Source organism: Malus domestica, chromosome 15, assembly GCF_042453785.1.
Source record: "Malus domestica chromosome 15, GDT2T_hap1".
Taxonomy (NCBI): domain Eukaryota; kingdom Viridiplantae; phylum Streptophyta; class Magnoliopsida; order Rosales; family Rosaceae; genus Malus; species Malus domestica.
The window spans coordinates 18,752,966-18,771,677 of NC_091675.1; the positions used below are offsets into that span (position 1 = coordinate 18,752,966).

Genomic DNA, 18,712 nt, shown 5'->3' on the forward strand with positions numbered 1-18,712 from the left:
TTCTAAGTCATTTGTACGATTTTTTTGTTGTGAGGTTGTTAGTTTGGACTTTGGAAGACTTGATTGATGATTTTAGTTCAACTTTAAATGTTTATTTTCATTGTCTTTGATTCTAGTTAGAATGCTTATGTTATGATTGTGTTGGAGATGTTAAAATTTAAAATTTCAATGTTTTTCAGTTTTTAAAAAGAAAAAAAAAACAAAAAACTGAAACCGAATCGAAACCGAACAAAAAAAAAATGAACCGAACCGAAATTTCGGTTTTGGCAAAAAACCGAACTGATTTGAACCGAACCCACCCCTAGCTTTGAGGGGTTTAAAATTTGATTGGGGGAGGAAGAAGGGAAGAAGAAGAAGAGAGAGGGGAAAAAAAAGCTGGGGGACGGTGCGGGTTGCAGGGAAGAAGGAATGAAGGTTGGGGGAGGAAGAAAGGAAGAAGAAGAAGGGAGGGGGGAAAAGTTGGGGGAGGGTGCGGGTTGCAAGAAAGAAGGGGATTTGGTTTTTTTTTTTAATATTTTAATATATTTTTAATAACACGTGGCGTCCAGTCAGTGTCCACGTGGACACCATTTCATCAGTTAACGGAAGACTTAACAGTTTGACTAACGGATGTACGAGACTGTCCCAAAATTTACACTCTAGGTATGACTCTGGAACGAAAAAAACTTGATGTACCAAATGTTGAAAACCACGAAACATGAGGGTAGTAAACAGAGTTTAACTCTTAAATTTAAGTTGTTGTTGTTTTTAAATTTAAGTTGTTGAAGTTTTTAAATTTAAATAATAAATTATGTTTGGCCCTTTGACCCTCGATTGGAAACAGTTTTTTGGGATAAGGCTAAAACGAGCCATATGGCCCTTTGGCCCTTTGGCCCTCAGTTGAATATGGAAACAAATATGATCATGTATTATTTATTAAAATATTAATCTTAAAGAATCAGAAAGCTAACCTTCGATTGAAGATGACCTAAACAATCCAATGGTAACTCTTAAGGAGATCCAAGATTAAAGAACCACCACAATACTACCAATAACTCATTCCCACAAAGGCTTACACGTGTCAGTACCCCAACTCCCCTTCCTTGCTTGGCGCTACAATGTCGACCGGAAAACCTGGAATCGCCAGTCAACCAGCTACACATCATACCCAAAGTTCTCTCTCTCTTTTCTCCTCCAACGGTTCCCCCTTCCCTACTGCTATGCTATGGTCTTAGGCTCTCTGTTTTTCTTCCCACATTTGTATATCTTTCTCGAATTACTTCATTTGGGATTTTGAATTCTTGCTTTTTTTGCTGAATTCTTGATCTGGGTTTTGGAAATTTCGATCTGTTTTCTCCGGAACGACTCGAAAAATCAAATCTTTTGGAAAAAAAAACAGAGGCTTGGAGTTGCAGGAGGAGCTTGCCTTCTTGATCTGCTGTGTGAAATTCTGCATCTTGGGTCAAGCGCTTGATGGTTTTTGACAGCTGGGTTTTGGCTTTTGGAGGCATTGATTGTGTATTAGTGCTTTTTCTGTGAGCATATGGGGGTTGTGTGACAGCTGCTTTTGGCTTTGGCTGAAGTTATGGTGGTTTAGTTGAAAAGAGTTGTGAGAGAGATTGATGGGTTAGGAAGGAGAGATTAATGGCTTCAGGAACTGCAGATATCTCGCCACAAGTCACCGGATTGGATGGTGGGTGCTTAAACGGAGGTGGAATGCCGATCATGGAAGATCAAAACGTCGACGCTTTGGCCAATTCGAACCACATTCCAACCGGAAAGCCTCCGAGAAACCTCTCGGTTATGCGAAATTGCACTAGCTATGCATTGTTGACCGAATCAGTAAGTTGAGCGAAGCCTCATTTTTCTTCTTAATCTGCATTTTTTCTGAATTGCGTATGCAGATTATTGCACCTTATATGCATTTATGCACAATGCACATACTTCCCTCATCAAAACCGGAGAGATCAGAGGTAGATACTGTGGGCGAAAAGGGTCGATTTTACGTTGTTAATTAAGAACAGGCATTTGATGGTTGTGTTTAGCGGGAACTGGGAAGTAAATCAGGAAAGAACGAATTGTACTACTGATGTATTTGTTGCATTGTGGAAGAATTTGAATGATAACAGCAGCAATGAATCTGGTTTTTGGTGTGTAATATTTAGAGAATGCCATGCTAGCTTCAAAAAGGAAACAATTTTTCGACGTGTTGGAAGTGGTCAGAGAATGCTACCAGCAAACTTGTTCAACTGTTATCTTAATATGCCAACCCTGAAATTTAATGGGACAATGTCTGCAAAATATCTGGTTTTTACTTAATGAAACTGCGCAGATTGGCACGCCGCAAATGGCAACCAAAGAAATGCATTGATAGTTGTTCTAGAGGGTAATGCCTTATTGGATCCGTATTGATCCTTGTAGCATGCAATGCAATCCATGTTTCTGTTGCATATAGAGAAACTTTCTGAGGTCAATGATATAATGCTTAACTGACACAAAATGCTTTAATTAGTATGCTTAAATGGATTAAAAATCTATTCAGAATAAGAAAAAAAATTAACTAATTATTCCTCTGCGCTGTCCTTTTTCATAGGTTTCAGATATTGGAAGTATGGGATTGAAGTCACCGGCAAGTGAGACAGCTGAGTTCGTATTTGTATTCCGTTCAGGAAGCTGCTCTGAGAAAGGACCTAAACAGTACATGGAGGATGAGTACATTTGCGTAGATAATCTCCATGATCATATTGCTGAAATTGAAAACTTGCCTTCTCCTGGGGCATTTTATGGGGTATGTAACTTGGACTTGTTAATTTCTTTTTGAGTGGTACTTTTTTGTGCAGGGACAACCATGCTTAGAATTTTCCATAGTTTCTTTTTGACAAGGCCATCTTATTAATTGAACTCTTACTGAAATTTTGTTGATTTCCACAGGTCTTTGATGGACATAATGGTGTTGATGCAGCGTCATTCATCAAAAGCAACATCCTTAAATTCATCGTTGAAGACTCTCACTTCCCATCTGGCGTTAAAAAGGCAGTTAGAAGCGCTTTTGTGAAGGCTGATCATGCTTTTGCAGATGCTAGCTCAGTTGACAAGTCCTCCGGTACCACTGCCTTGACTGCCCTGATCTTAGGAAGGTGAGCAATTACACTTGATCTATCTGTCTATGATCATCAACATTAAGATCTGTAATTACGTTTTAATCATTGAAAAAGTCGAAACAATATGATTAAACTTTGCATCTACAAATTTTTACTTTATCTCGAATGCTGCTGTATGCTTTCAGGACCATGCTAATCGCTAATGCTGGGGACTGTCGAGCTGTGTTGGGCAAGCGGGGAAGGGCAATTGAGCTATCTAAAGATCACAAGCCTAACTGCACCTCTGAAAGATTAAGAATTGAAAAGCTGGGTGGTGTTATCTATGATGGCTACCTCAATGGCCAACTATCCGTAGCGCGTGCTCTTGGAGACTGGCATATCAAGGGCTCGAAAGGTTCAAAAAGCCCCTTGAGCTCCGAGCCAGAGTTGGAGGAAATTGTCCTAACAGAAGAAGACGAGTTCTTGATAATGGGCTGTGATGGCTTGTGGGATGTGATGAGCAGCCAGTGCGCAGTTACAATGGTGAGGAAGGAGCTCATGCAGCACAATGATCCCGAGAGATGTTCAAAAGCGCTCGTCAAGGAAGCGCTCCAGCGAAACACGTGCGATAACCTCACTGTTGTCGTGGTCTGTTTCTCCGAAGATCCACCTCCTAAAACCGAAATATCTAAATCCCACAAGAGAAGGAGCATTTCAGCTGAAGGGTTGGACCTTCTCAAGGGTGTCTTAAGCACCATTTGAACAAATGGACTGCATATATACAGATGGAGCTTACACCCCCTGTCGGGGATTTTTCTGAGTCGCTCCTGCACCCTGCTGCGGCCGCACCTTCCAGATTTCTTTTAACTATACGTCCTGTACAATTTGAGATACGATTAACAATCTCGAATTTGATTCTTTAAAATCAGAATTTTTTTTTATGTTAGAACTGCATAAGTTGCTGCAAGGCTCTCTTGCACCAGTCAGCTTACTTTCAACTTGGTTATAGGATTTAAATAGCAAACTCTACAAGTAGTCCTCTTATATGTAGAACTTTTAACAAATATGGATCATGTATAAAGTCTTTTTCCCTTTCCCTCTCATTTTCTTGTCCTTGAGTTACCGCTTATTGCAAAGTCATGCAATTGATATGGACATCAACTCCTTAACGAGACAATATTCTAAATTACTCTAATCAACTGTCAAGAAAATTAAACTTTTTGCATTGCAAGTCTGTTTTCTTTCCGACCACTTGGAATAACATACCGAAAACCTCATATTAGGGTTCTAAAAAACCTAAAGATTATAAATGAAATTTACACATCTTACAACACAAGATAAAATAATACACAAGATCTACTTACCCCACTGAATAAAATGAAAGAATTTAATGTTGTGCCATATAGGTAACGAGGTTGAGCACCTGCTTACCCAAGTTTTTCTCTATATGTTTGGTTAAAAAAAGCACCATCAACATAAAACAAACTTTAGGCTACAAACCTCCATCCGAAGAGACTACAAATTCGTAGAGATATTGGTTTTCCTTTTGGTACTAGAGCAAGACATGTTGGTCTTTGATCTAAGAGCAACTCCAGCGTTGCTGGTTGCTCGGGGGACAGGCAAGGAGAAAGGGCCCGATGGCCGGGGGATGGGGATCCAGCGTTGCTGGTTGCTCGGGGGATAGGCGAGGAGAAAGGGCCCGAGCGACAGGCTCGGTGGGGATTGCCAGCCCGAGAGCCTGAGGGCTGTGTGACGTATGGCTGATGTGCAGCATCGGTGCATGCGCTCGGTGTTCTCTGCGTCCTCCTTCCTCCTTCCTCCTCCTTCCCCTCCTCACCTTCCTTCCTCCTCGGTGTTCCATGGCTGCTGCTGAGAGAGAGAGAGAGAGAGAGAAAGAGAGAGGACCGGTCCTCCTTCCTCCTTCCTTCTCGTCCTCCTTCCTCCTCGGTGTTCCATGGTTGTTGCTGTGAGAGAGAGAGAGAGAGTACCGGTCAAAATTAGGAAAAAATAATAATATTTTATGGATTGGGTGAGAAAAATAATAATATTTTATGGATTGGGTGAGAAAAAAAATATTAATATTTTATTACTAATTGCCAGGGGGAAGGGTTCCAAGAGTGGAGATGCAAATAGCAATTACTATTTATTAAGGGCAATTACTGTTCATTAGGTGGATTGAATAGTGAATTGCCAGGAGGAGGGTTCCAAGGGTGGAGTTGCTCTAAATGGTTACACATTTTTCTTCTTTTTCTTCAAAAAATAAAAAACTAAAGTGATGATAATGGTCTGGGCCAATGAGTATTAAACCAACGGCCCAGCCCAACAAGGCCTGCTCCTACTTGCTTCACTCTCCATTTACCACACCTGCAAAGTGAGTGAGCGTTTGTAGTCGAGCAGCAAAACCCATGGCAACCCTGAAGGAAATCCTAACCCGACGACCCGTGGCGGCGACGATCCGCCTCACAGTCCCGGCGGGAGCCGCCCGACCCGTAGCTCCGGTGGGTCCCGCTCTGGGTCAATACAGGCTAAACCTGATGGCCTTCTGCAAGGACTTCAACGCCCGGACCCAGAAGTACAAACCCGAAACCCCCATGGCAGTGATCATCACCGCCTTCAAAGACAACACCTTCGAGTTCACTGTGAGGTCGCCGTCCGTCACCTGGTACTTGAAGAAGGCCGCCGGGATCGAGTCTGGCAGCAGTCGTCCAGGACACGCGGTGGCGTCGACGCTATCGGTGAGGCACGTGTACGAGATCGCGAAGGTGAAGCAGTCCGACCCGTATTGCCAGTACATGCCGTTGGAGTCCATTTGTAAGTCGGTTATTGGTACGGCTAATTCTATGGGGATTAAGGTTGTTAAGGAATTGGAATGATTTGGGAGGAAAATGTCCAATTTTGAAACCCTAGGTTTGATTGTGATTGTTGTTTTGGGGAAAAGCATGTGTCGTTTTGTTGGGTTTAAGGTTTTGACTGGAACGATGTTGTTGGAAAGTTTGATTATCAATAATTGTGTTAGTGATGTTCATGGGATTAGTGTAATTGAGTAGCTCTTTTCTGCTTGTGATTTCATGGTAGATTTTGATTTGAATGAGGAATGAGGACGGCTTTCGTTTCATTAAACTAGCCTTGTTTTGTTTATGATGTTTCTGTCTATGCATTTGAGTGTCGTGATTAGTAACTTAAGAAATTCATCAAGTTGATAGAGTGAAAAATGCCGTGCTCGGTTTCAAATGTCAGTGTACTTTGATCCTAGGTAGAATTGAGATTTTTCTTTTTCTGTTTGTTTATGTCATTTGGATATGGTTAAGAATACATTTAGTTGGCCGGGTTGGGACGTGGTTTCCCGGAAGGGATACGGGAGTAGCTATGGCTGGAAATTTCAGTTTGTGATTGTTTTAACATCTTGAGTTTGTTTAATGATCAGAAAACAGACAGTATCAATTAAAATTCTATTGCATTGATACGTTATTAGAGGTTTGAGTTGAAGGGGTGGGATGGAATTGAGTTTCGGAAATTTGGAAACAACAGAGGGAGAACAAAGGGGTTGGTGGTTCTAGTTTCTACACTAGTGTCTTATATTTGTGTGTATATGGAAAATTGATTGGGTGAAGCGTTTGAGCTGTTAATAAGAGTTGGAGGATGTTATTAGTTGTGTTTTGTGAGGAGAGCGACCAGTAGTTCATCAAACTTCCCGAGCCCACGAACTGGTCTCTTGCCCTACCGCATGGCAAAGGTACCAAACTACTAGATTGGCCCTGGGGGTGGCCTTCAAGACCTGTTTGCTCAGAGTTCGGGGCAGAGTTTGTTTGTTGATGGCTCGTTGAATGAAAGTGGATCCGGTATCAGCCCCTGACTTTATTTTATAGGGGTTGGACGTGAATATGGATGTTCTAGCTCAGAAACAACTCTAGCTTCGGATGGGAGGAATCAAGGAGGTATAAAATCAGATGGTTGGGGGGGAAGGGGAAGTCTAGGTCGTCTTGTCCATGATCGCTGATTTCATTTCATCCATGAATTCTGGCATGACAAAAAGGGTATGGTCGTAGCACCGTCGGGCTGATGAAAGAGATGATTTTATTCATGGTTTCTTTCATGTTGCATCAACATTTGATGTTCGTGTTTTGATGATGGGTTGTGTGCAAGGAAAGTGAAGTGGACCAACCATGGTAGGATAGGAACTGGATAATGTGTTTAGGCATCTGGCTTTAGGCCTTAGGCCAGAAATTGTGATTTTCGTATATCTTTCGTTGTATGATTGTATGCAACTGATGATACGTTGTACGTCGTATTGTCTCTCTTGAAGACGGCTCTTTGTTTATATTAATTGGTTGAAAAGTTGCAAATGTTCACGCATCCGTCTTTGTGTTATTTTTGTAGGTTCAATTCAAGTTATGTGAATTCAACAGAAAGGTCCTAAAATTAAAAAATTAATACAATAAAATTAAAAAATGGTAGAAAATTAGAAAATTCATTTCTTCTGGTGCTTGTGTGCCCATATCAATGAGAATGAGAATACGGAACATTCGAAAGACACCTGTAATTTAGCCCGTCTCTAATGAACTCCAAAACAAAGTTAGGTTTGTTCTACCAAGATTTCAATTAAAATTATAATTATAATCCAAATACGGTACAAAAAATAATGAGGATCCTATGTTATGATATTCAAAATTAGAGTAACTGTAAGTAGACTAAATTTGCAAATCATATAATATGTCACCAATAGAAAATAAGCACGTTAATCAACATTTAATAATAATTCAATCATCAACAACCACATCACATAATTTGCAAAATTTAGTTTAAAAATTTATTCTCCCCTAACATTACCCTTAAAATAAATAAATAATTTAAAAAAGGATTCGAGTTTTGATTGCAAAATTAGATTGATGGAATGGTGTTTTTTGGTCAAAGATTGATGGAAGGGGTTGTGAAAACATCAAATACTCATCTAGTCTTGACTCAACTAAATACACCTTGGATCCGATTGCTCGCATTGCAAGACTCCAAGTTGTGTCCCACACTTTTTGAGTCTGGGCGCGGACACAAGTAATACATGATTGTCGTCAGCTCGTGCTGGCATTTCAAGACTCCAAGCTGTGTCCCACTCTTTTGAGTCTAAGCACGAACACAGGTAATACATGATTGTCGTCAGCTCATGCCGTAAGAGTGAGAGATGTGATACATAGTGAGTTTAGTACGTCTCGTCAAAGCGGCTCCGAAACAAACAAAAAGGTGTGTGCCGCACTCACGAGGGTTTAGGTTACGATTGGTATGCAAAAACGAGAGTGCGAGAATGGGAAAGTACCATGAAGTGTGAATTTTTTTTATGGGAAAGTACTCGTATTTTGGTTTAGCGGTTAGATATTTATGCTATAGTTTTTTAATGTTGGTCTTTGGATAATGCCAATTATTCTCATTTGGCTTTTTGGCCCCTTCCAATAACTTGCTCAAGTAGAAATAGACTAACCCAGCTACCCATCCCCACACCCATCATCTTTCCCAAATCCCAATTTCCACCAATTCGCCCTCCAATCCAATCTCCAAATTCTATCTACTCCCTCTTCCCAATCAAAATCCCAAAACCCAAACCCCCAAATTTCCAAATTTCTCACTTGCACCCCTAGAAAATTAGGAACTTGCAATTGTCCACCCAGCGACACAGAGCGGCAGCAGCAATGGTGGTGTTCGACAAAGAAGCCAGCTCCTCCACCAACACCCTACCTCCCTTCCCCCGAGAAGACACTCCACTCCTCTCCAAACCCAGCAAGCTCTCCTCCCAACCCAAAACCTTCGCCAACGTCTTCATCGCCATCGTCGGCGCCGGCGTGCTGGGTCTACCCTACACCTTCAAGAAAACCGGCTGGGTCTTCGGCTCCCTCATGCTCTTCTCCGTCGCCTTCCTAACCTACCACTGTATGATGCTCCTAATCCACACCCGCCGCAAGCTCGACTCCCTCCACGGCGGCGGCCTCTCAAAGATCGCGTCTTTCGGCGACCTGGGTTTCGTCGTCTGTGGCCCAATCGGCCGGTTCTCCGTCGACGTCATGATCGTCCTCGCCCAGGCCGGGTTCTGCATCAGCTACCTAATCTTCATATCAAACACTTTAGGCTTCGTCTTCAATTACTCAGGCCCCGACCGGATTCTTGGTCTGACCCCGAAATCAATCTACCTCTGGGGCTGTTTCCCATTCCAGTTGGGTCTGAATTCGATTCCCACCCTGACCCATCTCGCCCCTCTGAGCATATTCGCCGACGTCGTCGACCTCGGCGCCATGGGAGTTGTAATGGTAGAAGACGTCATAATCTTCCTCCAAAACAAACCGGCTCTGCAGGCGTTCGGCGGCTTCTCCGTCTTCTTCTACGGCCTCGGCGTGGCGGTTTACGCCTTCGAGGGAATCGGAATGATCCTCCCCCTCGAATCAGAAGCCAAAAACAAAGAGAATTTCGGGAAAGTCCTGGCATTGTGCATGGCATTCATAGCTCTGATCTACGGATCATTCGGAGTTCTGGGTTACTTTGCATTTGGGGAAGAAACCAAAGACATAATCACCACCAATTTCGGGCAGGGCTTAGTAAGCACACTGGTCCAGCTGGGTTTGTGCATAAACCTGTTCTTCACTCTCCCATTGATGATGAACCCGGTTTTCGAAGTGGTGGAGCGGCGGTTCTGCGGCTCCACCTACTCCCTGTGGGTGCGGTGGCTGCTGGTTTTTGGGGTGAGCCTGGTGGCGCTGCTGGTGCCGAATTTTGCAGATTTTTTGTCGCTGGTGGGGAGCAGCGTGTGTGTGGCGCTGGGGTTTGTGCTGCCTGCTCTGTTTCATCTGATGGTGTTTAGGGATGAGCTGAGTTGGTTTGGGAGCGGTTTGGATGGGTGTATTGTGGTGGTGGGTGTGGTGATTGGGGTGTCTGGGACTTGGTCTTCAGTGGCTGAGATTATTGCACCCAAAGCTTGATTTTGGTTGAGCCCCTTGAGGGGTTAATCAATTAAGTTTTAATTTGCTGCTGCGGAATTGTATTTTAATGCTACGTTTGCTCATTATTTTCACCAATTGTAACAGCTTAATGCAATGTGTGAGACTCACTGAGATAGTAGATATTCTTCCTTTTTTTTTTTTGTCTGTTGAACTGCATAACATTTACACCTCATCTCGGTGGATTGAGTAGGTACTTGTTCGAGACTGTTTCTGAAAAGGTTAAAGGTCGTTGTTTGGGGTTTTACATAACCGCTTTTTACGAGGGTTTTTATTAGGGTTTAGGATTTAGAGTTTTTCATGAATCTGGATCATAGGTGCTTATTCAGGAAGCGAATGCTTTTCTAGAAAGAACTTGGACTAACCGTTTTTCTTAAAAAGCACTTCTAACAAAAACGTTTATAAACAAAATTGCTTCATACCATATGCAATTTCAAATAGGAGGAATTTTGAGTTTTTCAATTTCATGTTGGAATCAATAAAAAATTGTCTTCGATATTGGGTAATATCAAAAAGGGTATAGAAAAAATGAGGAACATCCTCACCGTTTTTGTGAGTAGAACTTTAATGCTATGTAGCACTAGGATCTTTTAGCTTTTAATTTGATTTTCACTGTTAAATTTTTTTATTTTTAATATCGAAAAAGAAATTCAGAAATTGAAAAGTTTGGAAGTACTTGATTGCCATCGACAAGTCCACAACTTTATGCACTCAAACAATTTTTCTTTTGTGTTTTGCATTTTTTAAATGTAAACAGTGTCACATCCCGACCCGAGCTCAATTCCGCCGTAGCACGATATTACACTCTCACGGTTTTGTTTCTAGGAACTCACACGAGAACTTTCCAATAGATCACCCATCCTAAGATTGCTCTCGCCCGAACTCCGAAGCCAGTGTGTTCTCAAAATGCCTCGTGCTATAGGGAGGTAAGCATGTACATATAAGGCATAAAGGATTCACTCCCTTGGACAATGTGAGATCTAACAATCCACCGCGCCTTAGGGGCCTGACGACGATGTGGGATCTAACAATCCACCCCCCTTAGGGGTCTGACGTCCTTGTCGGCACACTCGCACCGAACGACAGAGTGGCTTTGATACCATTTTGTCACATCTCAGACCGGCTCCGCCGTAGCACGATATTGTTCGCTTTGGGCCCCGACCACGCCCTCATGGTTTTGTTTCTAGGAATTCACGCGAGAACTTCCCAGTAGGTCACCCATCCTAAGAATTCCCTCGCCCAAACTAGCTTAACTTCGGAGTTCCAATGAAACCCAAAGCCAGTGAGTTCCCAAAAGACCTCGTGCTATAAGGAGATGAGCATGTACATATAAGACATAATGATCCACTCCCTGACCGATATGGGATTTAACAAATAATACTAATATATGTTGCATATTGATAATATTATCACTATCTAAGTGCTCCTATTTTATATTAATTCTTTATTTTTTTCAAGCTAAACAATGCAATTAGTGCTAATATTGTAATATTATTCAGTCACTAATTTAATAACTAAGATTAAATAAATTGGATTTAACCATAAAGCAAAACAAAGGGGTAAACCATCAAATGCATTTTCAACATCTACCGATGATATGTGGACTGAGAGAAACCTTTTTGAAGAATTTAAGATGTATTTTTACTCATCATCTTTAAGTAATTTCAAATTTTAAATTTATTCAACGGATATAAATAGGATGAGAAACATCACAATCATGTTACTTAAACATGATGAGAAAAACTATTTCCGAAGAAATTACCCATTGGATTCTCGCGATAAAAATACACGTAGCTCGCCCGCATGAGGCAGGTGAACCCTTGGAATATGGGCCAATATTGGAGACATGCTACGGTTAAATACAGCCCAAGAACCTTTTGAGCTCAATAAGGTTTAATAAGGCAGGAAGCCCAACAAGATCAACTGATGGACCAATACTCTAAAAATCCAGGCCCAATCACAAGCCTAATTCATGACACGTGTAGTGATCCAGAAATCATGGACTCTTAGTTATCATTCAAATTACGAATTGACTGCATGGGCAGGAGAAGGTTCTTCTTATCCAATATGGGAATAGGCCAACCTTTTATAAGCTCTTGTAAGGTTTTTTATCTTCATTCATGTGAGATTCTCTTATCTTCATATCATTGCACACCAAACTAATACGGCATACTTTATTAGATTTGTTGACACTTACGGTTTTAATTACTCAACACAACAACATACAACGAAAATTGTAGGTTAACTCGTAAAAAATATTCACGTCGACATCCTGAATTGAATTTCTACTCATGATCATATATCTCTTGTTGGAATAAAGGATAAACCAAACAAGGACTTGTAACGCCCCAAATGTTCCAGGATTTAGACTTTATTAGAAAAGGGGATAGCCATAAAGAAATAAAAGATTATTGAGCAGGTGGCTAACACCCATCAAACCATCATCAACCCCTTTCCAACTCCACATAAAAACCGATCACTTCAATCCACCTAACGAGTACAACCACCCGTTCCCCCTTATATTGGCCACCTCTTACTCATCTTCTTTTTTAGTGATTTCCCATAAAACAAAACAAAAACCCAAAATCTCCAATTTTGCAAGTTCACACCATCACAATAAAAAAATAGTGTAATATTTTAAAGTACAAGATATGGACCATGACGTATATTTGTATATCTTTGTAGATATTGAGCCACATAAAGAGTCAGCTATTATTTAAGGAGAAATTTTATTTGAACTCATCTAACCTCTTCCTACACTCAATTTACTGTCTTCACCCATATTATTTTTTTATTAAAGAATTAATATATCTTTAAACCCAAATTTATTACCTAAAATACCCTCTCAAACCCAATTCAAAATGAAAAATTATCTTTACACTCATTCTCTTTATAAAATAACATTTCTAATTGAATTTTTTTTTCTTTCAAAGAGGCTTCCTTTGCCCCTCTATAATGGCATATGCCATATAGGACTAGTATTTACATGGATGCTTTTTTTCTTTTTGCTACCACAACCCATCCATGGACTTGGGATCCAAGAGATCATTTCATAGACTTGAATTTTCCAAGAGAATGTTATGCAAGCTCCAGTTCAGTCATTTTAAATGAGCATTTTCATGTACTTTTTAAGAAGTGACATAGAGCTGGGTGCTTTGCTGCTATGTTAATAAACAACTAAACAAATTGGAGCTATTTTGAATAAAAAAGGTGCAAGACATGGCACCCGCTAGTTCGTGGTTAAGGTTGAGCAATCTTTATTTGCACCAAAAATCAAGTTTTATGTCTTTGCAGTACTAATCAAAAGTCTTTGCACTGGTGTTTTGGGGCGCATATAGACGGTAGAAAAAAAAAACAAATATAATATAATATAAAAAAATATGAAATTTAATCCAAATAAGAAGCAAACAAACAAAATATCCATAAATCGAGTCATATCTTAGTTGGAGAATTAAAAACTTCAAAATCACCATCCATCAATAGAAAAGCTTGTTTTTCTCTATCAAAGCTATTAGGGTTTTAGTCAGAATAAACGTAAAATAAACAAAGGGTGATGCTAGAGTTTAATTATAGTATGTGGGTCTATTGATAAATTTGATTTTTATTATTAATTTCATTTTGTACTTAATAGTAATTATGCAATAGGGTAAAATAAACAATTAACATTTAAAATTTAAGTTGGGTGTAGAAAAATATTAAATGAGTTTAAATAAAATTTCCCTTATTTAAGTATTAAACTGTAATACTAGTTATCCCAACGTTTATCCGTTAACAATTAAAAATGAGAATTATTATTGACACTCTAAATATCTTTATAGATGTTGAGCCACATAAAAAGTCATCTATTATTTAAGTACAAGTACAAATATAATACGTCATCATTGAGTTAAACTTAAATATCTCGTCTACAATTAAAAAAATAATATCGTAATATCACTAAACAACAGAAATAATTATTCCAACGTTTATCCGTTAACAATTAAAAATTAAATTCGGTGTCATAAAAAAGTCGCCATCACGAAGGGGCAAAATGAGAAAACACCCATTTTCCTCGGAAAGACCCACCGCACCCAGGGAAAATGCCAGCAATAGCAACCAACTAGAAAGAAAAAAAAAGAAGGAAAGCAAAGAGAAAAAAGTGGAGAGACATCAGAGGAGAGAGAGAGGAAGGCTTCCTGTTGAAGACCACACAATCCTCCATTAATCCATTTTAATCTCAGACATAGACAGAGAAAGTAGAGAGAGAAACACAAGGAAGAGTGGGTGAGTCTCCTTTCTCATTGCAACGGAGTCGTCGATTCAAATCCAGCAAACTTGCCATTTTTAGCTTTTACCCATCATTTCAAATCGCCTTCCATTGTCGAAATCGCAGAAAAGGTCGTTGCTTTTCGATTGTTGGGTTCGGATTCAGGAAACCCAGTTCGAATTTGGATCGGGAGAGGAAGGAAACCCTGTTGATCAAACGCCATGTCGTGCTCATCTTCATCCGGGTCGGAGGAGGACGATGAGGGCATCGACTCCTACAGGAAAGGAGGCTACCACGCCGTCAGGGTCGGCGATCAGTTCAACGGCGGCCGCTACGTGGCCCAGAGGAAGCTGGGTTGGGGTGAGTTCTCCACCGTCTGGCTCGCTTACGACACCACCACCTCTGTAAGCCAAGCTTCTTCTTCGTTTCATTCATTTTTTTTTTGTGTCATTAAATGTTTCTTTTTGTTATTAGTTATTGGTATGAAATCTTTTCTGGATTACATGTAAATCGGGAAATTTATTTGCTTTTCATTTATAATTTACATTTGTTTCTCGACTTTAGCATTTTTCTGTATATTCTGATACTTAAATGTTTAAGATCTTCCTTAATCTATTCGAATTTGCATTTTTCCGTGCATTTTTTGTTGTTGATGTATGATTTGATTTAATTTTCAACCCTTTTGGATTGTTTTCGATTCGATATTTGATCACCTTTGGATATAGGCTGAAGATTTGATTTTTTTCAACAAGACATTATCTTCATGTGTTCTGTATATGCAGTAATGCTGAATGAATAATTTCTCCGTGTTTTCGTGTTACGATTGTAAATTTTGGTTCATCACTTCCATTTTTGGCTCTTTCGTTGCTCCATGCATCTGCATGAAGTAAATGATTCGTAGGAAAGAATAATATGTTACTTCAGTTAATCCGATTGTTGCGTCATCTTATGTCTCTTTTGTATTTTTTAGACGTACGTTGCTCTTAAGATTCAGAAAAGTGCAGCGCAGTTTGCTCAAGCTGCTCTTCATGAGATTGCAATTCTTTCCAATATCGCGGACGGTGACCCCACGCACTCCAAGTGTGTTGTGCGGCTGATTGACCATTTTAAGCATGCAGGTCCGAACGGGCAGCATCAGTGCATGGTCCTTGAATTTCTTGGTGATAGCTTACTTCGGCTGATCAAGCATAACCGTTACAAAGGCCTTAAATTATATAAAGTTAGGGAGATCTGCAAATGCATATTGATAGGTCTCGACTATTTGCATCGAGAACTTGGTATCATCCACACTGACCTAAAACCCGAAAACATCCTTCTTTGTAACACCATCGATCCTGCCAAAGATCCAGTCAGGGCTGGCCTCACACCAATTCTAGAAAGACCTGAAGGGAACCTGAACGGTGGAGCCACCATGACTCTTATTGAGAAAAAGTTGAAAAGGAGGGCAAGGAGGGCAGTTGCTAAGATTTCGTTGAGAAGAGAATCTATGGGAGGTAATGAACCTCCCAAGCCTGAAAGAAACCTAGATGGGATTGATGTAAAGTGCAAGGTTGTTGATTTCGGAAATGGATGTTGGGCCAACAAGCAACTTGCGGAAGAGATTCAAACAAGGCAGTATAGAGCTCCTGAAGTTATACTGCGATCTGGTTACTCATACTCAGTTGATATGTGGTCATTTGCCTGCACTGCATTTGAACTTGCGACTGGCGACATGTTGTTCGCTCCAAAGGTGGGACAAGGCTTTAGTGAGGATGAGGTAAAGATGGTTTCACTTTTACACCATTGTATTAAAGTTTTATGACAATGTTGCGAATGTTTGTATAGCATACTCACGAATTTGTCGCAAAAAAAGTTATAAATATTATCCGTTTTTCCATATTTGAAAATTGAATAAACCCTATTTTTTGCCTTTTAAAAGCTTTGAACCCCAGCTCCCAAGATAATTCTAATATATGTAGACGGGAATTTCTCTCTACGAACAATTTGACATTTTGAATTTGGTTAATGTTATCGACTGTCTTTATTTCTTGTGAATTACTTGGAGTTTGTCAAATTTGTGCGATTGGTCATGTTTTGTAGAGAGTACCCTATTTTCCACTGCCTTCTGCTTACTGGTTTGCAATCGAAATATTTGTTGGATTGATTGCAGGACCACCTTGCGTTGATGATGGAACTCCTTGGAAAGATGCCTCGAAAGGTGATATTTTAATCCTTCATCGCACTTATATTTCTCCAAGACATTTATCTGATGCCATTCATATCTTATGCTTGGGTTTTCAGGTAGCGATTAGCGGAGCTCGTTCCAAGGACTTCTTTGACCGACATGGTGATCTAAAGAGAATCCGAAGGCTGAAGTTTTGGCCACTTGATAAAATACTGATGGATAGGTACAAATTTTCAGAGACCGATGCTCGGGAGTTTGCAGATTTCCTTTGTCCAATTTTCGACTTTGCACCAGAGAAGCGGCCAACAGCCCAGCAGTGCCTGCAACATCCGTGGATCAATCGCAGTACTTCGAACCAGAACGAGATGAAAAGCAAGTCAAATGTGGAAAAGGTGAATGTTGGGATGAGCAACCCGCATATTAAGGTTGGCAAGTGAAGAAAAAGATTGAAGGATGACGATGCTGGCAACTCCTACCGCACCCTTTCTAAGGCTTCCGAACAACTCCACTCCGCACGTACGACCCTATTGATTGCGATTTAATTTTGTTTGTTACTCGACTAATAAGAATCATTATTTTTTTTATTAACTATTAACTATAAGAGTTGTAAATTAGTAACGATTTTTGTGAGAAAAACGACGCCGAAAAATTCGGATAGAGAATTCGACTGTCGTTTTGGATATATGCCCCTGGTGGCTTGTAAACACATGTATGTGTTCCCACACCCTGTATACTGATGATGATTGATGACTTTCTTGATTGATATAGGGTTTTAGGTTTCTTAATCCCTTCTTGACTTTTGTTTTGCTCTCTAATCCTAATCCTATTCCCACTTTCTTGAGAATGGAAGATGAATGCATCTTCTGTACAGATTCCAGATTCGTGCTTAACGGGAACATAATTCAATGGATTGTGATGAACCTATACTCGAATAGAGAATGTGTGAATTGTCGATTTAACTACTACATTTTAATTGGAATTTGGTTATTCATCGTGTACAAGAATTCCTGCTAAGCATCCATGGTTGAATGGTTAAAACTCCAATATAAGATGGCGTTAAGAGTTTGATAAGAGCGCACATCTTCAGCACGAGGGAATATTTAATCAAAACATTAATTAATTATTGCTGTAACAATTTAAACCCTAATAAAGAACAGTGAATATCTCGATCAAACTCCTTACCTACTTTTTTTTTATTGTGACATAACAGTCCACCAATCCGTGTTCGTTTATCTTTTCGATTGTTCGATCAGGTGGGAAGTGGGCGGGCTGGTCCTAAACATTAATAAATAAACTGACTTATAACAAATCAATTGACAAATGAAATGAGTTTTTATTATTTTTTGCATCTGAAAGTTAAGTTCTACATGCTTAACTCAAGTAGTCAGTCTAATGGTATTCATGTTCTTTTAGAAATGAGAAATCTTAGATTCGAATCATCGTAAATAACAAATTCGAACCAATTTAAACCGCTCATTAAATAATTTTATTGAGCTCTCTCTTCTTAATATAAAAATATCAATGCACTAAAAACAAATGAAACCCAAGTGTGATCACCGCCCCCAACATACAGCGGGCCCACTTCGGAAAAATAAAGGTTTCATGCCTCTGTTTTTTGTTACTGCAGACGTACAACAGCAACTTCTGAAACTATTGACTATGGCAATGTACTGACATCATGATTTTTTTTAATTTTTAGTATACGTTAGGGATACGGAGATGCAAAATGTCGGCTGAAAAGCTTTTATAATGAAAGAGTAAAATATTTATAGGATGATTTATTCACACACTTATTTTAATTTCAACACTCTCATAATTTATGGTGTTGGATTGAATTAGTTGAAGATGATCAAAAGATTTCAACACTCTCTCAATTTTTGGCGTTAGATTGAATGAGTTGAAGATGATCAAAAGACATAAATTAACATCAAGCGTGAAAGGTAAAATGAGTATAATAAAATGTAAATATAAATCTTTTTTTTATCCATTTTTAGAAGATAAGCCCCTTGAGTTATAGAGAAAAAGAAATGATCTCAAATTTACACCATTGGAGTAGAACGAAATATAAATGTGATTTTGATATTTCGGAGGCATCTTTCTACTGGAGATGCTCTAACAATATATCCATTTACTGTTAGGTGTGGTTACTAGGTTGTTGATTAAGGATCTAACTGTTAACATTAGCCCTTTTAGGCCCACACAACGACATAAGCCCTAGGAAAGACTAAGAAGCCCAAGGCCTATAAAGTTCAAAAAGAGGCCCGACCCTAGT

The 18,712-nt window shown here is 39.7% G+C and overlaps 4 protein-coding genes across 4 annotated transcripts; all 4 read left to right on the forward strand.

The window, feature by feature from the left end:
• Positions 1 to 1,131: 1,131 nt before the first annotated feature.
• Positions 1,132 to 4,162, forward strand: LOC103400985 (probable protein phosphatase 2C 47). The gene is made up of 4 exons (XM_008339680.4): positions 1,132 to 1,821; positions 2,573 to 2,767; positions 2,911 to 3,116; positions 3,266 to 4,162. Exons 1-4 carry the CDS (start codon positions 1,624 to 1,626, stop codon positions 3,819 to 3,821), a joined length of 1,155 nt encoding a protein of 384 aa, XP_008337902.3. The 5' UTR covers positions 1,132 to 1,623; the 3' UTR covers positions 3,822 to 4,162.
• A 1,209-nt stretch (positions 4,163 to 5,371) lies between these two features.
• On the forward strand, positions 5,372 to 6,084 carry LOC103400986 (large ribosomal subunit protein uL11m). Its single transcript, XM_008339682.4, has one exon. It carries the CDS (start codon positions 5,465 to 5,467, stop codon positions 5,930 to 5,932), a length of 468 nt encoding a protein of 155 aa, XP_008337904.3. The 5' UTR covers positions 5,372 to 5,464; the 3' UTR covers positions 5,933 to 6,084.
• A 2,068-nt stretch (positions 6,085 to 8,152) lies between these two features.
• LOC103400987 (amino acid transporter AVT3B-like) lies at positions 8,153 to 10,151 on the forward strand. Its single transcript, XM_008339683.4, has one exon. The coding sequence runs from the start codon at positions 8,735 to 8,737 to the stop codon at positions 10,010 to 10,012; it is 1,278 nt and encodes a 425-aa protein (XP_008337905.3). The 5' UTR covers positions 8,153 to 8,734; the 3' UTR covers positions 10,013 to 10,151.
• A 3,903-nt stretch (positions 10,152 to 14,054) lies between these two features.
• On the forward strand, positions 14,055 to 17,225 carry LOC103400988 (uncharacterized). The gene is made up of 4 exons (XM_008339684.4): positions 14,055 to 14,680; positions 15,247 to 16,032; positions 16,426 to 16,473; positions 16,557 to 17,225. Exons 1-4 carry the CDS (start codon positions 14,498 to 14,500, stop codon positions 16,875 to 16,877), a joined length of 1,338 nt encoding a protein of 445 aa, XP_008337906.3. The 5' UTR covers positions 14,055 to 14,497; the 3' UTR covers positions 16,878 to 17,225.
• Positions 17,226 to 18,712: the final 1,487 nt, after the last annotated feature.